Below are 19263 nucleotides of genomic sequence, written 5' to 3'. Positions count from 1 at the left end.
ATACAGTCGACTAAATTTATCAATCTCTAGTTCATTTTGCCGGCCCGACTTCCGCGTGCTAATTTTTGGCTTGTTTCCCTTACCACCGTCCTCACATTGTTCTGTAACTCAGCACCTTGGGTGACACCTCATGATCTATGAAACATACAGCGTGGGGATGCAAGGATAAACTATATATTCCTTATTTAACTAAATATTTTTTCTGATTATCTCGCTAATCAGTTGACATATTTTCAAATACTTTTTTTTATAACAAGGATATGACACGTGCACGTACTATCACACCCGCAAGGACGTCTCCTGTCATGGGCTTACCAATAAATCATTTTATATACTCTCTGGGTCAAAAATATATGATTTTTAATTTTTCACGGTCTTCAACGTGCAACTTTGATCACTATTTTTTATTAGAATATAATTATAATATCTAATAAAAATAATATTATGAAAGTATTTTTAAGATAAATCTACATATATGATTTTTATATTTTCAAACTAAATATTTTGAAAACTATTGATAATCAGAGTTTTAAAAGTTTGACCAGAACTTGATTAAAGTATCTAAGTATTTATAAGCCGAGGGAGTAATTATTTTACTAAGGCCCCGTGACCCGAGCATGCAACCTCCATTTGATGCCTTCCAACCAAGGTTTCATTTACCGACCGGAGCTCGGTTACCGAGCTCCGGCGGTAACCGAAAATGCGCGATAACCGCGGTTACCGGTCAAAAATTCAAAAAAATTCAGAGAAAATTCATTCGGCAAATTTTAAATTTTTGCGAAAAAATCATGTTTTTGCCCTCTCGGTAACCGAGCGGTTTGGGTCGGTTACCGAGCGGTTTGGGTCGGTTACCGAGAGATTTTCTCGCATTTTTGGTTCGGTCGGTTACCGAGCAGTTTGGGTCGGTAACCGCTCGGTTTTCTCGATTTATCGAGCAGTTTTATCGAATTTCAGCGCAGTTCAACAAAAAACCTAAAAAAGGTTCAATCTTGTAAAATCAATAACTAATTCATCCGAGCTTCAAATCAAGTGAAACAAATTTTGTTGGCTTCCTTGTAACATGATCTACATGATAAAAGTATTTATACTCATAAAAAAGTTCAAAATTTTCTGTGAGAAATTTTATTTGTTAAACCAAGGTAAATGCATAGTTTACTCTTTGCTAATCCAAAAATCATGAAACTAATTTTGTTAGTCTTCTTACATGATCCTATATCTTTTAAAAATATATGAACTCATGAATTAGTTATTGTAACATGCATGATTGTGTAAATGTGTTGCGACTAGATTAATTCATAACTGACCCATCACACCTTAAAAATTAGTGAAACCACTTTAATTAGCTTATTTATATTATGATTTACGTAGAAAAAATAATAGTAGACATGAAAAAATTAATTACAATGATGTTTCTTAACATATTCACTTTATGCTTGTGAACTTTGTAAAAATCATAGAGAATTTAATAAAACTCTAAATAAAGTGAAATCAATTTTAAAGATTCTCTTAAAATACGTTTTATACAAGAAAAATATGTGTTTGCATGTTACACTTTTCCTTAACGTGAGTTAATAATTGAGCCGCGCGCTTCAATTTTTTTTCATTTTTTTCAAACTTCCTCCCTATAGAATATGATGCAAACGACATTATTTTTGAAATTGTTTTTCACAGAAGTTCTTAGAATTATGTCTAGTTTTTTTTGAATTTTTTTATTTTTTCAAATTTTTTGAATTCAAATTTCGGTTACCGAGCGGTTTTTGAAATCGGACCGGACCGGGAAGGTCGGTAACCGCGATTTTTGAGCGGTTACCGACGGTTTTTTAACCCTGCCTCCAACCTGCAGACCCGGATGGGTGAAATGGCAGGACCGTTGCCATATCTACCATGAGTTCTCCTCTTTGCCCAGTCTGTATTCAGCACCATTAGCTCCAATCGTCCTGAGTTAGTGTGGTGGCAGCGAGGGAAAGAGGAGATAGCGCAGGCCACACTATGGAAATGAGTATTTTTTTAAGATAATAGAAAGAGTTTTGGCTTTTTTATCCTCTGATACATACCCTATATTCAACATTACATAATTGATTCATCATTAAAGAAACAAGGGAGCCCAAACCTTCTTCGACGAGAGAGAGAGAGAGAGAGAGCCCAAACATGTATAGGTTTATCATGTATAGATTTGCTGCAATATTAAAAAAAATGAAGTGAAGAACTTTGAACGAAACCTTTCGTTCCATCCCGAGTCTCTGAGGGTTCCTGGAACTTTCGGTACCTCCGTTCTTGTTCTGCAAGTCAATGCTAGAAACGATTCGGTCCTAGACACTTTACAATCAGATTTGAGCCGATCAGAAGAAACGAATCACGAATAAGCCATACCAAACCACGAACTAAATGGGTGACGAGGCGGTCACACGACTTTTCGATCTCGTCGTCGTTATAGAGGAGTCGATCGAGTAAATTTACCAACTGAACGAACGAAACGAACGAACCCAAGAGCTGTTCAACACATCCGATTTCCAAAAAACTGATCGAAAATCCCTGTGTACATATACTAACACCGACTCTTGAACTCATAGGCCACAGCAACCTCTCATTTTTGGGCAAAATCAAATACGCATGCGCCCAAATCGATAACACGACACGACCGCTTACAATTGGAAACAACTTGCGTACGTATTTTCCAAGTCCAATCGCCCACCTTAGCTCTTGACTCGCCCACCAAACCGCCCACTACTGCAGAAAAGCAGAACTATATAAATACACACACACACCAAAATTACAAGTGGCAATTGTGTTCGTACCCCTGTTTTGAAGTGCCATTTAACGGTGTGAATTTAGCTGTAAAAAGATATATATATATATATATATATATATATATATATATATATATATATATATATATGTCCTTATACCATTGCCCCTACTTTTCTTGGTACTTTGTGATTTTGCTCCTATTTTGACATCAAGCATTTTGAAAGAATTTTAACAGCAAAACTTGATCAAATTTGCATATATTTTAAATCTAATGGAATTTTGACAGCATTTTAACAAAACTTGATAGCGTTTTGACACAATTTGCATATATTCAATTCTCAAGTCTCAGGTCAGAATCCTTCACTACTTAGTGTCATTTTGCATTTTTTTTTCTTCTAATTGCAAGTCCCCAACTGAGACTCGAGGAAATCCCCACAGGCACTGCATCAGGCCTATTGTTCTTGTCCTCTTGGACATCTACTGAAAAAATCCCCAAAACCTCTTCATAGTATGAATTCTGCATACAATCGAGATGATGTAATTCCAAGAATTGACCCACACATCAACACCTCCCAACACGTTTCATCAAACAGAGGCAGCGCAGCACCAAAGTCACCGTTTCATGCAAATCCGAACACCAGCGTGTTGCAAGGAATATGTCCGGTGTAGCATCTAGGCCCCTAGGTAAGTAGTAAGAGTTTCGGCGATTAATGACAACCGTATCATTGTGACTAACATATGTGTTTTGAACGGTATCAAAGAAAAAGAAAAACTTAGTTCACAATGATGTTTTGATACTCTTGGCCCTTTAAGCGCTTATATGGACGATCAAAGGATATATGCATGAAGATTAAGGATCTTCTAGTTCTAAGTGTCACAAGGAGATGAAGGACACTTAGAGTAGTATAGGTTCTATTTCTTTTTAGTTTTTTGACCGTACTATAAAGGGGGTTAAGAGTTGTAGCTTGACCTAGGTGAGTCTAGACATAGTTGATGCACACTTGTGAAGTTCTAGAGCTAGGTAGCTCATACAAGCTTTTGGTCGAGTGTCCAAGAAGTTAGAACTCAAGATTGTTTGAATTGGATGAATTCAGCGAAAATGCAACACACCGGATGATCCTCTGTATGAAGAGTGTACTCACCGGAGTTTATTTTGGTCGAGGACAGCAAAGTTCTTTAGCTTGGTCAGGTTGGTCCGACGCTAAAATTGTTGTCAGCACCGGAGCAATTTCCTAAGAGTTTTGAGTTGAAAAATTGTTGAAGTCCACGTCGGATGGTCCGGCGTTCGAGTGGTGAGATCGCCGGAGCAATCTTTGCAGTGCAGTCTCGACGTGATTCTACACGCCGGATGGTCCGGCGTACTGAAGAGTATTCGCCAAAGTTTCTTTTACACAGAGAGAGTCGGCGTATATGCACCGGATGGTCCGGCGTATGGTCGGATAAACGCCGGATGTTTTTATACAGAAAGGTTGCAAACGATCATCTGGCCGATTTCAATGCGCCAGATGATCCGGCGTTAGTCCGGATGAAACGCCGGAGCTTTAACGGCTAATGGAACAGTTAACGGTTATTCTATCAGGGGTATTAGCACCGGATATTCCGGTATGGAGAGAGTTATTCACACTGGACCTTCTGACGTTAAGAAAAATTCTGGGTTGTTAGGCAACGGCTAATTCTTGATGCTTAGCCTATAAATACCTACTCATTTGGTCTCATATGGTGCTCTTGCGACCCTGTAGCAGCTCATACACTTGGTATGTCATTTAGAAGCAAGAGAGAGCACTTGTGTTAATTTCAAGTTCTTAGTTGAATATTAAGGACATCTTTAGTGCTTGGAGAGTAACAATTGTGCATCTAGCTGTTGTCTAGGCTTGGTCTTTGTCAAGTGAAGCTTGAAGCTTGTTACTCTTGGTGGTTGGCAACACCTAGACGGTTTTGGTGATCGGAGGTGTTCTCGGTGAGCTCTTGGAGGACTTGTGGGAGCCCCGGGAAGAGATGATGTACTTGGTTTGATGCCCGCCAATCCGGAGATGGAGAAAGGGCAATCAAGAGGGAGCACTTGAGTCTTGGTGACTCAAGGGGGAGCTATATCCTTGGTGGATGCTCCAACGAGGACTATGGGGAAGTGCCAACTTATCGAAACCTCGGGAAAAAATTAGTGTTCTCTCCTCCAACTATTTACATTCCCGCATTTTACTTTGAGTATCTTTGTTCTTGCGAGTCTTTCTTTACCGTTCTCTCTCTTAGTTATCTTGTTTGTTTAGTTGTCTTATCCTAGTTTAAATCACATAGTTGCATTTACTTTTATATAGGCTAAGGTTGTTATTTGTTTTAGAAAGCGGTAGAAATTTTAATTAGCGCCCAATTCACTCTCCTCTTGGGTCATTCGATCCTTTCATCCGGCCGCGTCCAGCTTCCCGGTGCTGGCCTTCTCCCCGCGTGGTGCTGCATCCAACTCCCGGAGAGGAAACACATTGGCCTTCTCCGCGCGGGCTGCTCTGACCAACTCCGGCCCTCCATCGCCTGCCTCGTCGTGCCTCCTGTGGTGGGGAGTTAAAAGTAGGAGCAAACGGTTCTTTCGTTCCGAAAAAGGAGGGGCAAAATCACAAAGTCTAAAATATAGGGGTAAAATCACAGTTGCACTCTAAAATCGGGGTATGACGTAATTGCCCCAAATTACAACTAGTCGTGGTCTCAGACTGATAGTCACTACAGATTAGCTTTTAACACTTTTCATCCTTGAAGTCTTTCATTATATCTTTGTAGCTATACTTATTTACAATTTGACTCGCAATCCGTACTAACAAGCTATTGACAAGAAAATCATTTTCTATTTTATTCCGTAGCTAGCCGCGCTTGTTCATAGATAGTTTGAGTGAGCTAAACAAAATTAGACTACATGAGCTACATACCCGATGTTAATTTTTTTTAGCAAAAAGGCTAGGGGGCCACAACCCCTGTTGGCCTGTCCTAAGCTCCGTCTCTGCGGGTACCAAGATATGTCTCACTCCAAAACTACGTACTCCACGCTATATTCCTCTCCTAATCTCGTCAGATCTGTCAGAGTAGAGAGTACAAACGAGAGATTGAACTCGAGAATAGAGTGAATTAGATTGTTCTTATTGCATTGTGATGTTTTGAATATATACAAGTTCAATGGTGCCGTAGAGAAGATATCCCTCCTCCAACGAACACGAACACACAACTGTCACAGACAGTTAGGAAAATAATCCATTTGTTACAGCGCTATATTCCTCACTCCAAAACTGCGTACTCCACCTTATATTCCTCTCGTAGTCTCGGTCAGATCGACGCGCTTACACGGCTTCCCTTCCTCCTTTTCCACCGCGGCGGCACCAACCAACCGTTCCACGCTCCCGACATCAGCAAACGCGTCAGGCTCCACCCGACCCTTCCACCGACCGACCAGACCGGCCACGCCTCTATAAGTGCCGCGCCGCGCACCACCCGAACCCTCGCAAACTCGCACAAACTCGCGTGCGTTTCAGCCAAAAACACACCGCGCGCGCGTGCACGCCCGCTCTCGGTTTTCTTGGAGGACGCGACGCGACGCGCGGCGGCTCAGGCTTCGGTTGATCATGGGCTCGTCCACGACGCGGCGCGCGATTCTCGCGGCTCTCGCCGTGCTCGCGGCCGTCTTCCTTGCGGGCGCGAGCGTTGCTGGCGCCGCGAGGCCGGCGCCGACGACGGCAGCGCGGAGTGGTGCAAGTGGCGGGGAGGCCGCGGCCGCGGCCGCGCACCTGGCGATGTACTCGGAGGTGGTGGAGAAGGCGAGAGAGACGGTGGAGATGTTCATGGCGAGGCTGCCGGCCGGGCCCAGCCCCAAGGGACCCGGGCACTAGCCAAGCTAGCCTGGATACATTGGTTATTGGACCAGTATGTGGGTTAATTCGTTTAGACATTGACTACAGAAAAATGATTAGTGAGTGCAGATGCATGTATTGGGTGTTGTTGTTTATGATGGTAATATACCTACTAATTGTATATATTCTGCTGAGGCATGTACTTGATTACATGATTCTTTCATACTTCCATTTGGGAAAATGCTACACATACGTAAAGGTGCTACAAAACTTCTACATGCTGATGGGAACTGACAAATGAATGAGTCTCACGACGTGGATATGCAATGCGTCCTTGGCAATCGTAACTTCTTCCGGATGAGGCATTGGTCTGTGTAGCTGAGTCAGCACGTAAGATTTTTATAGATATTTACGTATGTGTAGCATCGCTCTTTCAATTGTACTAGATTATGATGATATTACGAATTGACGGTGCAAATTTTCTAGAACACGGAGGCGCAATTCTTTTTAAGTGATGCATGCCTCGGTTTCTTCTCTGTTCCTCAAAAAGATAAACTGCTGATCTGACCAACACAACAAGGACGATCTTCCGAGAGCGAGATGCTAAATTGTCAATGTTAATCTTTCTACAATTGCTGGCATGTTAGTTTCTGAATGTTGATGCTGCGCAACTCGCAATTACATGTGAAATTTGAGTAGATGGTGAATGATGAGTACATGAATGATGCATGGCATTGTGGCATGAAAGGAACAATGAAGTTAGCCACCGAAACCGGCGAGGTACTCACATCTAGTACATGTGCTCTGCCTGACTGCCTGTGCTCTGGTTAAGCTCTCCATGTCGATGGTGAGTGCAGTACCTTCCTCTCCCATTTTTCTTCAGGACGTCAAATCTATCTGCCCAATTCAGCAACTTAAAAAGATGAAAATTAGTATCATCTCGCCAAAATTAAAATGTGCTTTTGAACCTGGGCTAGCTTATGGTCAACAGCAGCTAGATGCAGAATTCCACACGCACCCTCCAACGATAAAATGCGTGCCTTACCTCATGCCCCTTCCCACTAACCGACGGTGACACATCCCATGCTACGCGAGTCAAGCGCATATGTTCGAGTCCTCTTCGTCTCAAACTTTTTTTAAAGACACTTTGTACAAACATACCTAGGATTGGCATGTAACGAGAGCATCTTTGAATTTGCGTGTTTTCATACACGAGCATCGATGCCATGTCATATTTATTTTGAGAAAATACTTGCATAAGGAAATATATGTAAATCCGGCGGAATTATATACTTGCACGACCGAAAAATTATGATAATATAAGTTACAAGTCTGAAGATCAGAAAATTATAGGTTACTACCGCATGCACGTACCAATAATGGCAATACAATGAGTTTGGTGAAAGGAAAATATCATCTTCCCCCATCGCCTTCCCTTTAACCTTCTCACTGATCCCAAATTAAACCCATTTTCTCCTTCCATTATCGTTGAACAAATTAACGCTTTGCCATGAGTTTACGTGTAGGTGTGAATTGTGATGATCTCATGACCGGCCACCAGAATCCTACGACGTAAAGCCGCAACACTTTTGTTCGAGTCGGCGCAATCTGGACCGTCCAATCGCAGAAAAGACACGTCTGCCGACCATTACTTTCGGAGAAAAACCAGACGAAATTAGTCTGATGGTATCTACGCCGAGATGACGGAAAAGATTAAACGACCTTAGCTGCAACGTTCCCACCATCACGCAGGGTTTAAAAAATCATTTGACAACCGAAATGCAGAGGTCAGCGAATTCATGAAATTTAGAAAATTTGGTCGAAATTCGATTAAATTCACTTGGTCAAACTGGTTTGACCACGGCAAAAAACGACCGTATCAACTGAGCGAAAAGCGACCGCATTTTCTGGTTATCAACCGCATTTCGATCGAATTAGTCAAAAACCATTCGAATTTCTAGATTTACTGAGAGCATTAGTTGAATTTCAATAAAGTTGAAGAAAAACAACAAAAAATCACAAAAAATCAGAAAAAATAGAAACAAATATGACTTGACATTTTCTATATTTTGTTTAATCTTTACCATCTACTCCACGCATATATCATACATACATTGTCGTTCTATTGTTAATCTTTTTCTATTCAATGAATGTCAAATTTTCATTTCTATTTTGTATGATTCGATATGTGTATTTGGAATCAATTTTCTAATTCAAAAATCATGAAACCAATTATGTGTAAAAAAGAAATAAGTTTGACAACAATAAAATTCAAAAATCATGATTTACAAACTTTATCACTCACCCCATCCAGCTAGGCCGAAACAGGCCGTTTGCATTGTGCATACGGCCCGTTTCAGCCTTTTAAATTTTTTGTCTTTTTTTCAATCCATCAATATTTGAGCACATATTTCCTGATAAGAACGAGATGTTTTTTGATTTTTTTTACAGATAGTCTTATAATTGTTTCTAGTTTTATGGATTTTTTTATTTTTATTTTAAATTTGATTTGAATTTTTTGAATTCTAATACGAATTTCAGTTGTATTACAAAATTGGATCGCACCGAATTGATCAAATTTCGTGGTTTTTGACCGGTTTTCGTCGAATTTGCGAACCTTGCCATCACGTCGATATCTTTTTTCGACAATAATATAACTCGTAAACCCATGCATACACTCACACTATCACACATACGCACTTACATAATCTCTACTGAAGATAAGAGATACAGAACTTAAAGATTAATAAAAAAAATTATATCTCAATGAAACATATAAAGAGCAAATCTGAAGTTTAACCCTGGTAAATAAGAAATACAATACTTCCACCGACCATGCAAGCCAAAGCTTAGACTCTCATTACGTCGATATCCAAGGGGCATGGGATGTCAACAACTTTCGAGGCATAATCTTTGACCAATATCTACAAACGCATACGGCCATCCGCACCATTAGTAGTGCGGTGCCAGTAGCTCCTTGTCGTCCTTGCAGTGCACACGTGTTACACTGTACCGTTCGTTGCGCTACACGCTATAAAAATAGCGGCAGTGACAGTCCAACCAGACCTTCGCTTCTATAAATGGCAGCCAAAGCAAGCAGCGCTGCGACCACACAGTCACGAAGGCAGCGCACCAAGTCACCACGCGGCAGTAGTAGTCGTCGCCGTCGCCGGCTCATCGGCCCGTGTCCTCGCCGTGTCACCGATGGCCACGTTGGGAAGTTGGTCGCTTCATTTCGTGCTTGCTCTCGTGCTTGCCGTCATCGTCGTCGTGCCCGCGGGCATGAACTGCGGCGCCGACGCGGCGAGGGCGGCGCCCTGCGACGGTGCCTGCTTGACGCCGGTGGTGAAGGCGAGGGAGGCGGTGGCGATGCTGGTGTCGAGGCTGCCGGCCGGGTCTAGCCCCCGTGGCGCGGGGCACTGAGATACAATGCTTTGAGATACATAAGTTTGGATGATTGTTCAGGAGATCGAAAGTTTATCACTTGTCAGATCAGAACACTCCTGATTCAATTTGCTCTTGTTGTATTGATTTGTTGTTCATACATGAGAACAAAAATATAATATCATTATTTGTGACATTTGATAAATCATGCCTCCAACCAGTCACTCACATGATATTTCGTTCACTACTGGTTACTCTGAATTCTGAAAACATTTCTTGTTTTTTCTCGAACACGAAGACATTTCTTGTTGCTAATACTAAAATAAATCCTTAGTTTTCAAGAATACAGATTTTTAGATAATGCTTTCAAAATACAGATAACCTGATACTTGCCCTGTGCATTGAACAGCGTGTGCTACGATTATCATTGAGAAACAAAATAATGAGATTGTAGCAGTGGAAAAATCAGCAGCTACAAAATCAAGGCGCAGTTCAAGTGTCTCCTTGCAGAGGTAATCTCTAGTGGCACTACCCTTGCTGCATCAGCTTATTGTAAATGAACAGCTGCATCAAAGCAGAACTCTTTTCCTGGTTCAAATGCTGCTTCAAGCTCTTCGTAGCTTTGCTGAACTTTCAGATTTTTCGATGCATTCAGGCCCTCCTGTAATATAGCAACGGAAAACAGGTTTTCTTTAGTATAGCGCTTGCTAGCCTGACATTGCCATGATTGAACATATAATGGAATATATCTCCAAAGGCTGTAGTTTGATGCTTAATAAAAACTCTATCCTGTAATACATTTTTTCCCCAAGAATCCATCCAGTGTAAAGTTGCTTGCTTTAAGTCACTACAAAAATTGCTATGACATTTGGGGGAAAAAAATAACAAAACAGTTATGTGACCTGTAATAAAGAATGTCTACATGAAGTCCAGAAATGACTACAGCAATAATAAGATGCTACCCCCCCCCCCCCCCCACCACCTAAAAAAAAAGAGAGAGAGAGAGAACAGAAATGACCTTGCGTAGCACTACTTCAAGAAAGCATCTCATCAGAGAAAACTCTCTTAGGATATTAGCCTATTAAATATTGAAATTTCCAAGCATTTTAGTATAGATAACAAATATGTGCTTAGCATCATATTGAAGCTATCATAAAATGTCCTCAAGGACGCATAGCAAACAACTTCACATTTACAATCAGGAAAGTTATGGAATACTAGTTACCTTTTGAACATACTCAGCAATTGTGCAATTAATAATTTTCTTGATGGTTTCTTTCTTCACTTTTGATGGCCCAATTAAGTGTAGAACGACTTCTTTTGGTATCTTCAGCACCACAAAAGAGTATGGGTTAAGTCAGAACTCAGAACACTATCTGCCTATGTGCAAATGAGTTCAAGCAGCTATAAAATGAAAGCATACTTTTGAATTGTCACATGGTTTGTACAAATTAGTTTTAGCATCAAGAACAGGAACTTACATCTGGGGTTTTCCCTGAGCAATTCAAGTAGCACCACGTGGAACACAATGTCAACAAAGGTAACCAGTGTTAGCTTCATATAACAAATTGAAGGAGCTGTATAGGGGCAAAATTAGGATCTGAAAAGGCTTTTAAACAGGGCAAAGTATAATATACAGTTATAACATTAGCAACTTTTATGTTGCTTAACCTAAATTGTTCATTAGTGACCATCAAGACATTTGACACATCACGAGAATATCAAGAAGGCAACCTGCTCCAATTTTTCTTTTTAAAGGCAATCTGCTCCAAAAATGCTGATATGAAAATACTGAACTGATGTGCCTACTTCCAAGGCGAACTCAGAGTTTGGAATGTGCAAGAACAAATCAAACAAGCATAGTTGCAGGCAATACTATATCAATTTTTCAACAGAGATGGATAGAAATTAGGGTTTGTAAAATTATAAGAGCAGACCTCCTTTCATTCGTCGAAAGCCAGGAAGTGGTTGTGCTGCAGCAACATTCTTTGTGAAAACTTTATCAAAGATAGAACCGGTCAGTGTTCCGTCTACATTTACTCGTATCTGCATTTTGTAAGAAACATAATGGAAAGACATAAAATTAAGAAGATATTGGTCAAAAGTGCTAAGACGCTTCGTTGAGAGTAAAATGCTAACTAACCTTTACGACACCTTCCTCTTCAGTACACAGTGAAACACAGAAGTCTTTGAAAGATACTGATGACTGCGTGGGATTTTCTGTACCTGATATCTCAAATGATAAGCCAAAATACCCAAATATTTTTGGAACATACACAGCTTCGAGGAATCATAAGAGGAGAAGCCGTACATTGTACTGGAGATACTGCCTGAAGCGAACTGCAACCTTTACGGTTAGTTCTGCAAAAGAAATTATATAAGCAATTCCAAAGTAACTCATTAGCATTAAGCAGTATATATCACTTCCATAATATGATTTAGCATAAGACAAACAACATTAGGCCAACTGCCACTGATTTGATCATCGGTAAGTCATCCCCAACTACAGTTTTAAGCATAAAACAATTGTATCCATAGGGAAAGTGATAAGCCACCGAAAACAACCAACCGTTGTGCAGGTTGTGTGTTTAACATCATCGAACAAGCTACAGATGGTAATGTATGAGAAAACTGAAGTTGAGGTCGCAGTCCCCTGGGACATTTTTGATTGGTCATCTGCAGGACAACACACATATTCAGATTTTAATCCTCAAGAGATGAGCTAAAGTAGGAAACGTAATACTGAGAGATGAAAATCTGGATGATGCATCATCAATGTTGATTTATCCCTTCCTTCAGTAATCTTCTCAAGAAATTAATTTGCAACAACGTTTTTGCCTCGCTGGACATGTTGGCTTGTAAAAATTTCATTGTGCCGAACAAAACAATATCAGATAGGACATTCCGAGTTAACTGTGCTAGATTTTTAATGCCAAATCTGGGGGAATGACAAAAGAAAGTCAGAACACAATTGAACACCTCCCAGTTGTTCCTTGAGCTCTTGAGCACACACTCCCACGAGTAATATAAGGAATCACTGAACCCAAATTTTCTTCACAAGTCCGAGGAAGAAAATAGGAAAGAAAGCGCCTAACCCAAAATCAAAACTTGCCTGCAGACAAGACCAAGAAATGCCCAAAAGTATTTTATCCTAGTCTGAACCATTCTAGCAGAATTGCCCAGAAAGTCGTACTACAACCGCACAGGATTTTCACAAGATTATCCCCTTGCAACCACGAAGAGAAAGCGCCGGCTTCAAGAGGCGGTATCCGATGGAGGGTGTAGTTCACCTTGGGGTTGGCGCTGACGAGGGCCATGGCCGCAGGCGTAGCACAGGAGCTCCGGATGGGAGTGGATAACTCCATTGCTCCTCCTCGGAGGTCGCAGCCAGCAGCAGGCCTCAACTCCCAAGTCCCAACTCCCCTTCCCAGCTCTGAGCGTGTCCGTACGATCGGCGTTCGGACGGTCGATATAGATCCGAGCAAGAAGAAGATGTCTGACTCCTGTTCCATCTCAGCCGTGAGTTCCGTATCATACGGAGAAAACATCTCATATTTTCTCCATTTCGTTTATTTTCAGATCCCCTCTTCGATTCTATATCTTTTATTTTTTTTATTTTAATTTTTTTTAAAAGAAATTTATGAAAAAAAATGAGAAAGAATAATATAAAAGGAATAGAAGAGAGATTATTTTGCAGAAGAAACCATGAAAAAACCCTTTATAGTGTTTGAAGTGAACAGGAATACTTTAACAAAACTTTACGAATGGTTTTAAGTCTATTAGTACTTTAAAAATTTATCACTATAATACTATTACAGTATCCTTTAATATTATTACAATATCTTTTATTTTTTATCTCTAACAATTATCATATTCCTTGCCATTCATTACTTTACTCCATCCAAACCTACAGTTATCCGCTCCTCCGAACAAACAGCAAATTTTTCGTTCTCGTGCTACAGTGATGGATACAATTAGCAGAGCGGCATTCGCATAGGCACAGTGATGCGGCTGGCGTTCGCCGCCTTGCTGAAGCTGGCCTAAACTGCTTCCCACTTCTAGTGTGGCCCGTTCCGCGACGCCGATAGCGAGGGTGGCGGCGGCGGCAGTGGAGGCGGGGGCGTACGAGGAGATGCTGCCTGTGGTGGAAGTTTGTGCGACGCGCATGCGGTGGCGCCTCCGCCCCGGCTCCATGCGCCGGCTCCTCAACGGTCGGTGCCCGCTCACATGCTCTCAGGGAGTCAGGGGTCGTCTCTCTAGTTCCGATCTGCTGCTCGGATGTCCCATTTCTTGCTTAATTCAGTAGCTCCACAGTATCTTGCTGATTTCTGTTGGTAAAACTTGTTTTTTTTTTTTTGTTGATGAATCATGAATGGTTAAGTCCACCCAATTGTAGAAGCCAGTTCATCCACTAGACCATTGCATGGTGGTACAGCTTGGTACTTCAATTCAAGCTTGGTTTCAACCACTGTAGCTATAGCTCATTGAGGCAGTAGCTGCAATAGTTTTGAGGTCTGGTGATCATTGATTGGTTCTAAAGTTACGGACTAGTGCGGAGTGAGTGTTGACGTATGGAATTGTGTTTGGCACCGGATTGCGGTCTGTGGTGCTGATGGAGTATGGTGGAACAATGCCTCAACTGCAAGAGAATCTCTGCAGCCAGCTGCATCACGCTCGGAAGGTGATGGTTCGATTTCGATGTATTAAATTATCTGCACTAGTGTAACACATAGAATTAGCAATTGTCAGTCGTCACCACCTCACAATGGAATGCTTGATAGAAATAATGATGCCATGCGTAACATAAACTCCTCGCATGTTGAGAAGCTATGTTCCCACAATCTCACTCACTGCTGAAATTTCACACGCATAAGCATTGATGTGATTATTGCCTTAGGTCATCTCCAATAGATACTTAAAAATTTATTTTCTGTAACACTATTATAATATTCTCTTTTTTTCTCCGAATCCACAGTCATCCACTCGATACAGTAATACAGCTCCCTCAATCGATCGGCATATTTGCCGCTTCTTGTGCTACAGTAACCGACGGGCTCCGTTGAAAGTTGAGGTGAGCAGTCAGTACAGTATTTTACCGGATCGATTTCAATTCCGTTGGAGATACTCTTAGGCTAGCAGGCAAGCATGTATCACTGTTGATCTTGATACGGGCTCCGTTGAAAGTTGAGGCGAGCAGTCAGTACAGTATTTTACCGGATCGATTTCAATTTCGTTGGAGATACTCTTAGGCTAGCAGGCAAGCTCTTGTTGTTCCATTGGAAAGTTGTGCCTCTGTATCACGAGACATAAGTTGGATGGATCTTATTAAGTGGCTAGACAAGGTATTTTGCATTGCCATCAAATTGTTACATTCAGGACTTCTGTTTCTTAAATATTCTTCGTTCTCGAATTTTATTTTTCATGGATACTTGAGAAATGCAATCTTAATTAATATCGCGTTGAAGATTATGTAAGTGCCCTGCGTCCAGGATTGCTGCTGTTTTGCTTACCTGGTGGCCTTTTCGTTTTCTTTTGTTTCGGCTCGATTTTGGGGTAATGTACTGAGGGATTGGAAATTGGAACTGCCTTTAAACCGACGAAAACATTTTTTTAGGGAACTTGTCCTTGATTTTTCTTATTCATATGACTGTATGGTCGTAATATAAGGTACTGTATTACGCCTTTTGCTATAAGTTGTTTCCCCAGTGTTGGAGCCTTGCAGGGACCCAAGCATAGTTCTTTTTTTTTTTTAAAAGCTTTATTAACTCTCATGGAGCCGTCTTTGATTGAGCATAGCACATTGCAAATTGCAGCGCGTGCTTCTTCCGGCACCAATGCGCGGCGGCCGGCGGCCATGGGCTAGGCGCTGCCGCAGGCGAACCAGAAGGTGATAGAACCAGGCGGCGCCGTTGTCGGCTCTCAGGGAATGGGATTTTTTATCTTTATATTTTTTAAATCGAAAAATTATAAAAATAAACATCCGTTTGGAAAAGCTGCACATCTAGACTAATATCGCTGTTGAAAGGAATGACATTACAAAGAGCGATAGGTTTAAAAATAAAAAAAATGTTATGTTTCATTGCTCTCAAAATTCAAAATACTAACAAATTGTCATAAAAAATCTAAAAAAATAGTATAGAAGATACTATAACCTAAATTAAAAAATTAGATAAAAATATGATATGTACAATAAGAGAAAAAACAAATTTCATCGTATAGAACCTGAAACTAAAAACAAAGTTCAGTGACAGGTGGGTACTAAACCAGGCCACGGGCCCAACGTCTCAGAGAAAAGCGGGCCAGAATCCGGTTCGGGTCGGAACCAACTCCGGCCCAACCCGGGGGCTTCTCCCTCTCGTCGTCGTCTTCGACTGCAAGAAAGAAAAGAAACAAGGCAGACCCTTCTCGTAAAGACGGCGAGAACTCAGGGCTCGAGCTCAGATCGTAAGTACTCGACCCCGACTGAGCGAGGGGGGAAAAATCGAACTTGGCGACGGAATCGGTGAGCGGCCTCCTGTTGGACCCCTCCCGCCGATTGATTCATCTTCGCTTTTCCTGATTTTTTTTTTAAAGTTTTGACACCCTTTTTGTGGGATTTCTGCTGTGGCAGCCAACAATGGAGGGATCCCACGCAAGCCAGGCGGCGGGAGGAGGGGAGAGTCAGCGGACGCAGTACGCTTTGAATCCCTTCGTCTATTTTCTCGAACATGTTTCCGTGCTCTGGGGGTGGTGTGTTGGTGCAGATCTCGATTCGTGGGAGCGAAAGTTTGCCCCTTTTCCGGGTGAAGGTGGTAGCAAGTTTATTGTTCGTTGGTGGCGTTGGTTTGGGCACTGGGGGGCAAATTTGATCGTTTAGTTGTCAGTTGGGTTTCTCTATTTGGTTTCCCCCCTGATGAAATCGTCTTGGAGAAATAGGGTTTTTTCAATTGGAGCCATGTGGGTTGTTGCTGATTAGGGTTAATAATTCGAGGTGCTGTTCGAATTCGGGAAGTGAGATGCTCAAAGTTGTTGGCGAGGATGTTTACGAGATTCTGTTGGAAATACCTGGATTTAACCTTTACCATCAGATGCCGATTAGCTTGTAGTGATTACTTGTCACTTGCATATGGTTGAGTAGTATTTAACTCTTCCAACGACATGGGTCGGAGTACCAAAGGAGTAGAAAATTGAGGATTTGTAAGCCTGTGGGTACTCGTTCTTTTTTCTTTCTTTCTGTCCAGTTATTGATCCAACATAGAATTGGTAAGTTAAATTCTTGTATATCAAACCGTAGTGTGAGCTAAAGTTCCTTACTGTGTGGGAGTTGAACTTTCCATCAGAACTTTTAATGGTCTGTATGCTTTCGGTAGAATAAATGCAAAATAGGATTCATCTAGTATGCCATTCTTGATAGCAGTCTTCACTAGTCTCAGATGTCAATTAACCATGCCTACATTTCGAATAGCTTTTCTGACGGGGCAATATAATTGTAGCATTAGTTGTGTGCTTGTTATATTTTTCAAAATACCTTTAATTTCCAAGCTTCCTTGTAATCAGGCATTTATATTCAGCTTTCTTATGGTGCTTCGCTTTTGATATATTTTATCGATTCACATGATCTACTCCTACCATTGTATCACATCAACAGGTATCCTTATGTGACTGGTACTTCGGTCATCGCCTTGAAATACAAGGATGGTGTCATCATGGCATGTGACACTGGAGGTCAGTTGCCATTTTTGCTGCACAGCTAAATATTTTATCACAATGAGGAACTTAGTCTTACCTTCTTTTGCAGCCTCCTATGGGTCAACATTGCGATACAAGAGTGTGGAACGCATTAAGGCAGTTGGTAAGCATAGCCTTATTGGAGCAAGTGGAGAGTTCAGTGACTTCCAGGAGATTTTGCGCTATTTGGATGAACTAACGTAAGTTCCCTCACTAGTCAGTGGATATGAAACTTCATAATAATTATATGGTGAACTCATGTTTTTGTTTGTATTGCTATATGGAAGTTTAAAAATCTTCATTCTCCCTGCCTTCTCAGTTTGTCTGATCACATGTGGGATGATGGAAACTCTTTGGGCCCCAAAGAGATCCACAGCTATCTGACTAGAGTGATGTACAACAGACGCAACAAGTTTGATCCTCTCTGGAACTCGCTTGTACTTGGTGGAGTTAAAAAGGGTCCGAAGGGTGAAGAGAAGTATCTTGGCATGGTATATTCTTCTTTCAAACAACAGTATCTTCTTTTTCACTGGTTGTTTTGTCGACATCTTAGGCCTAATTTTTTACCTGTTCAGGTTAACATGATTGGTACACACTTTGAGGAAAACCATATCGCCACTGGATTTGGAAATCATCTGGCTATCCCAATACTTCGTGCTGAATGGCGTGAGGATATGACTTTTGAAGAAGCTGTTAAGCTGGTTGAGAAGTGCTTGCTGGTCTTGCTGTACCGTGACAGATCATCCATTAACAAATTCCAGGTATGAACTTTATGACCCTGGTAATTTTGCATAGCTTTCTGATATTCAATGTACAGTTACTGGACTGCTGTATCCAATTCTTAATTTGACAGATTGCCAAGATCACTACTGAAGGAGCAACCGTCTACCCGCCATACTCCTTGAAGACTTACTGGGGCTTCTCCCACTTTGAAAACCCAGCTCAGGGCGCTGTAGGGTCATGGTAGGTTTACGCTTCAGCGCATGCATGTCAGGCCATGGGCTGGGAGGAAACAAACCCTGCTGCTGAAACTCTTTCAGCCCTTGTGAACGTTTGTTCTGAACATCACCAGAACTCTGCATTTGCTTTGTATGACGGTTCTGATTGAGCAAGTTTAATTCATACTTTCGATCGTTTGTTGCGAACAGTAAAATGTGGATTATGGGATCGACTTCTCTGGTGCCGTCATTATCATATTTCTTGGTCTGGAATGCTAGCTCAATACGGGTATGTAGGGCCTTTTGGTGTCTCCATTCGTAAGCATGCCTGGTTGCCATGTTTTGTACTAGCAACTAACTTCGAGAGAAGTGTGTTCGCTCGGTCACTACCACGAAAGAAGAGGGAGGTGCTTGTATTTCTGTGTGCCCGTGCTGACGGCGGAAGAGATGTTCCATTATCGCTGATCACGGAACCGATTGGTGGCAAACTCTTAGGCAGCTAAAAACACAGGCTATCAGCCTCCCGGCCGAAGCGTGAGCCTGCTACAGAGTTGCTGCTACCAGGATAGAAAACAACTGAAACCAACGATGCCATTGCCCGGCCCCTCTCCCGGAATGGAACGTCTCAACAACCATCACGAGAGTTCAAAGCCCAGGAAGGA

At 41.6% G+C, this 19263-nt stretch overlaps 3 protein-coding genes across 4 annotated transcripts; 2 read left to right on the top strand and 1 right to left on the bottom strand.

The window, feature by feature from the left end:
• Window positions 1-6209: 6209 nt before the first annotated feature.
• Window positions 6210-6820, top strand: LOC133897525 (uncharacterized). Its single transcript, XM_062338288.1, has one exon. The coding sequence runs from the start codon at window positions 6348-6350 to the stop codon at window positions 6609-6611; it is 264 nt and encodes an 87-aa protein (XP_062194272.1). The 5' UTR covers window positions 6210-6347; the 3' UTR covers window positions 6612-6820.
• A 3256-nt stretch (window positions 6821-10076) lies between these two features.
• Window positions 10077-13413, bottom strand: LOC133897786 (uncharacterized). 2 transcript variants are annotated; one of them, XM_062338610.1, is made up of 9 exons: window positions 13247-13413; window positions 12526-12632; window positions 12268-12317; window positions 12100-12182; window positions 11894-12002; window positions 11438-11451; window positions 11182-11283; window positions 10975-11034; window positions 10077-10617 (listed from the first exon to the last, which is right to left on the bottom strand). In XM_062338610.1, the coding sequence occupies exons 1-9, from the start codon at window positions 13319-13321 to the stop codon at window positions 10504-10506; spliced, it is 714 nt and encodes a 237-aa protein (XP_062194594.1). In that variant the 5' UTR covers window positions 13322-13413; the 3' UTR covers window positions 10077-10503. The 2 variants fall into 2 exon arrangements, with proteins under 2 accessions (XP_062194594.1, XP_062194595.1); XM_062338611.1 differs by lacking the exon at window positions 10975-11034 and having other exon boundaries at window positions 13247-13410.
• Window positions 13414-16303: 2890 nt separating this feature from the next.
• Window positions 16304-18859, top strand: LOC133897570 (proteasome subunit beta type-4-like). The gene is made up of 7 exons (XM_062338342.1): window positions 16304-16458; window positions 16567-16628; window positions 17584-17660; window positions 17734-17863; window positions 17983-18154; window positions 18239-18424; window positions 18517-18859. The coding sequence occupies exons 2-7, from the start codon at window positions 16573-16575 to the stop codon at window positions 18628-18630; spliced, it is 735 nt and encodes a 244-aa protein (XP_062194326.1). The 5' UTR covers window positions 16304-16458; window positions 16567-16572; the 3' UTR covers window positions 18631-18859.
• The last annotated feature ends 404 nt before the right edge of the window (window positions 18860-19263 follow it).

The sequence above is a fragment of the Phragmites australis genome, chromosome 17, assembly GCF_958298935.1.
Source record: "Phragmites australis chromosome 17, lpPhrAust1.1, whole genome shotgun sequence".
Taxonomy (NCBI): domain Eukaryota; kingdom Viridiplantae; phylum Streptophyta; class Magnoliopsida; order Poales; family Poaceae; genus Phragmites; species Phragmites australis.
The sequence above is the reverse complement of the archived record's forward strand: the minus strand, read 5'-3'. Positions and strand labels throughout refer to the sequence as shown.

What these genes read in the sequence shown, in the direction of transcription:
- LOC133897525 (XM_062338288.1), top strand. Translation starts at nt 6,348, where the DNA reads ATGGGCTCGTCCACGACGCGGCGCGCGATTCTCGCGGCTCTCGCCGTG.
- LOC133897786 (XM_062338610.1), bottom strand. Translation starts at nt 13,321, where the DNA reads ATGGAGTTATCCACTCCCATCCGGAGCTCCTGTGCTACGCCTGCGGCC. An exon ending in TCGTCAGCGCCAACCCCAAG is followed by an intron (nt 12,633 to 13,246) that starts GTGAACTACACC and finishes GTTGTCCTGCAG; the next exon opens with ATGACCAATCAAAAATGTCC. An exon ending in AAGAGGAAGGTGTCGTAAAG is followed by an intron (nt 12,003 to 12,099) that starts GTTAGTTAGCAT and finishes TACAAAATGCAG; the next exon opens with ATACGAGTAAATGTAGACGG.
- LOC133897570 (XM_062338342.1), top strand. Translation starts at nt 16,573, where the DNA reads ATGGAGGGATCCCACGCAAGCCAGGCGGCGGGAGGAGGGGAGAGTCAG. An exon ending in CATGGCATGTGACACTGGAG is followed by an intron (nt 17,661 to 17,733) that starts GTCAGTTGCCAT and finishes CTTCTTTTGCAG; the next exon opens with CCTCCTATGGGTCAACATTG. An exon ending in AAGAGAAGTATCTTGGCATG is followed by an intron (nt 18,155 to 18,238) that starts GTATATTCTTCT and finishes TTACCTGTTCAG; the next exon opens with GTTAACATGATTGGTACACA.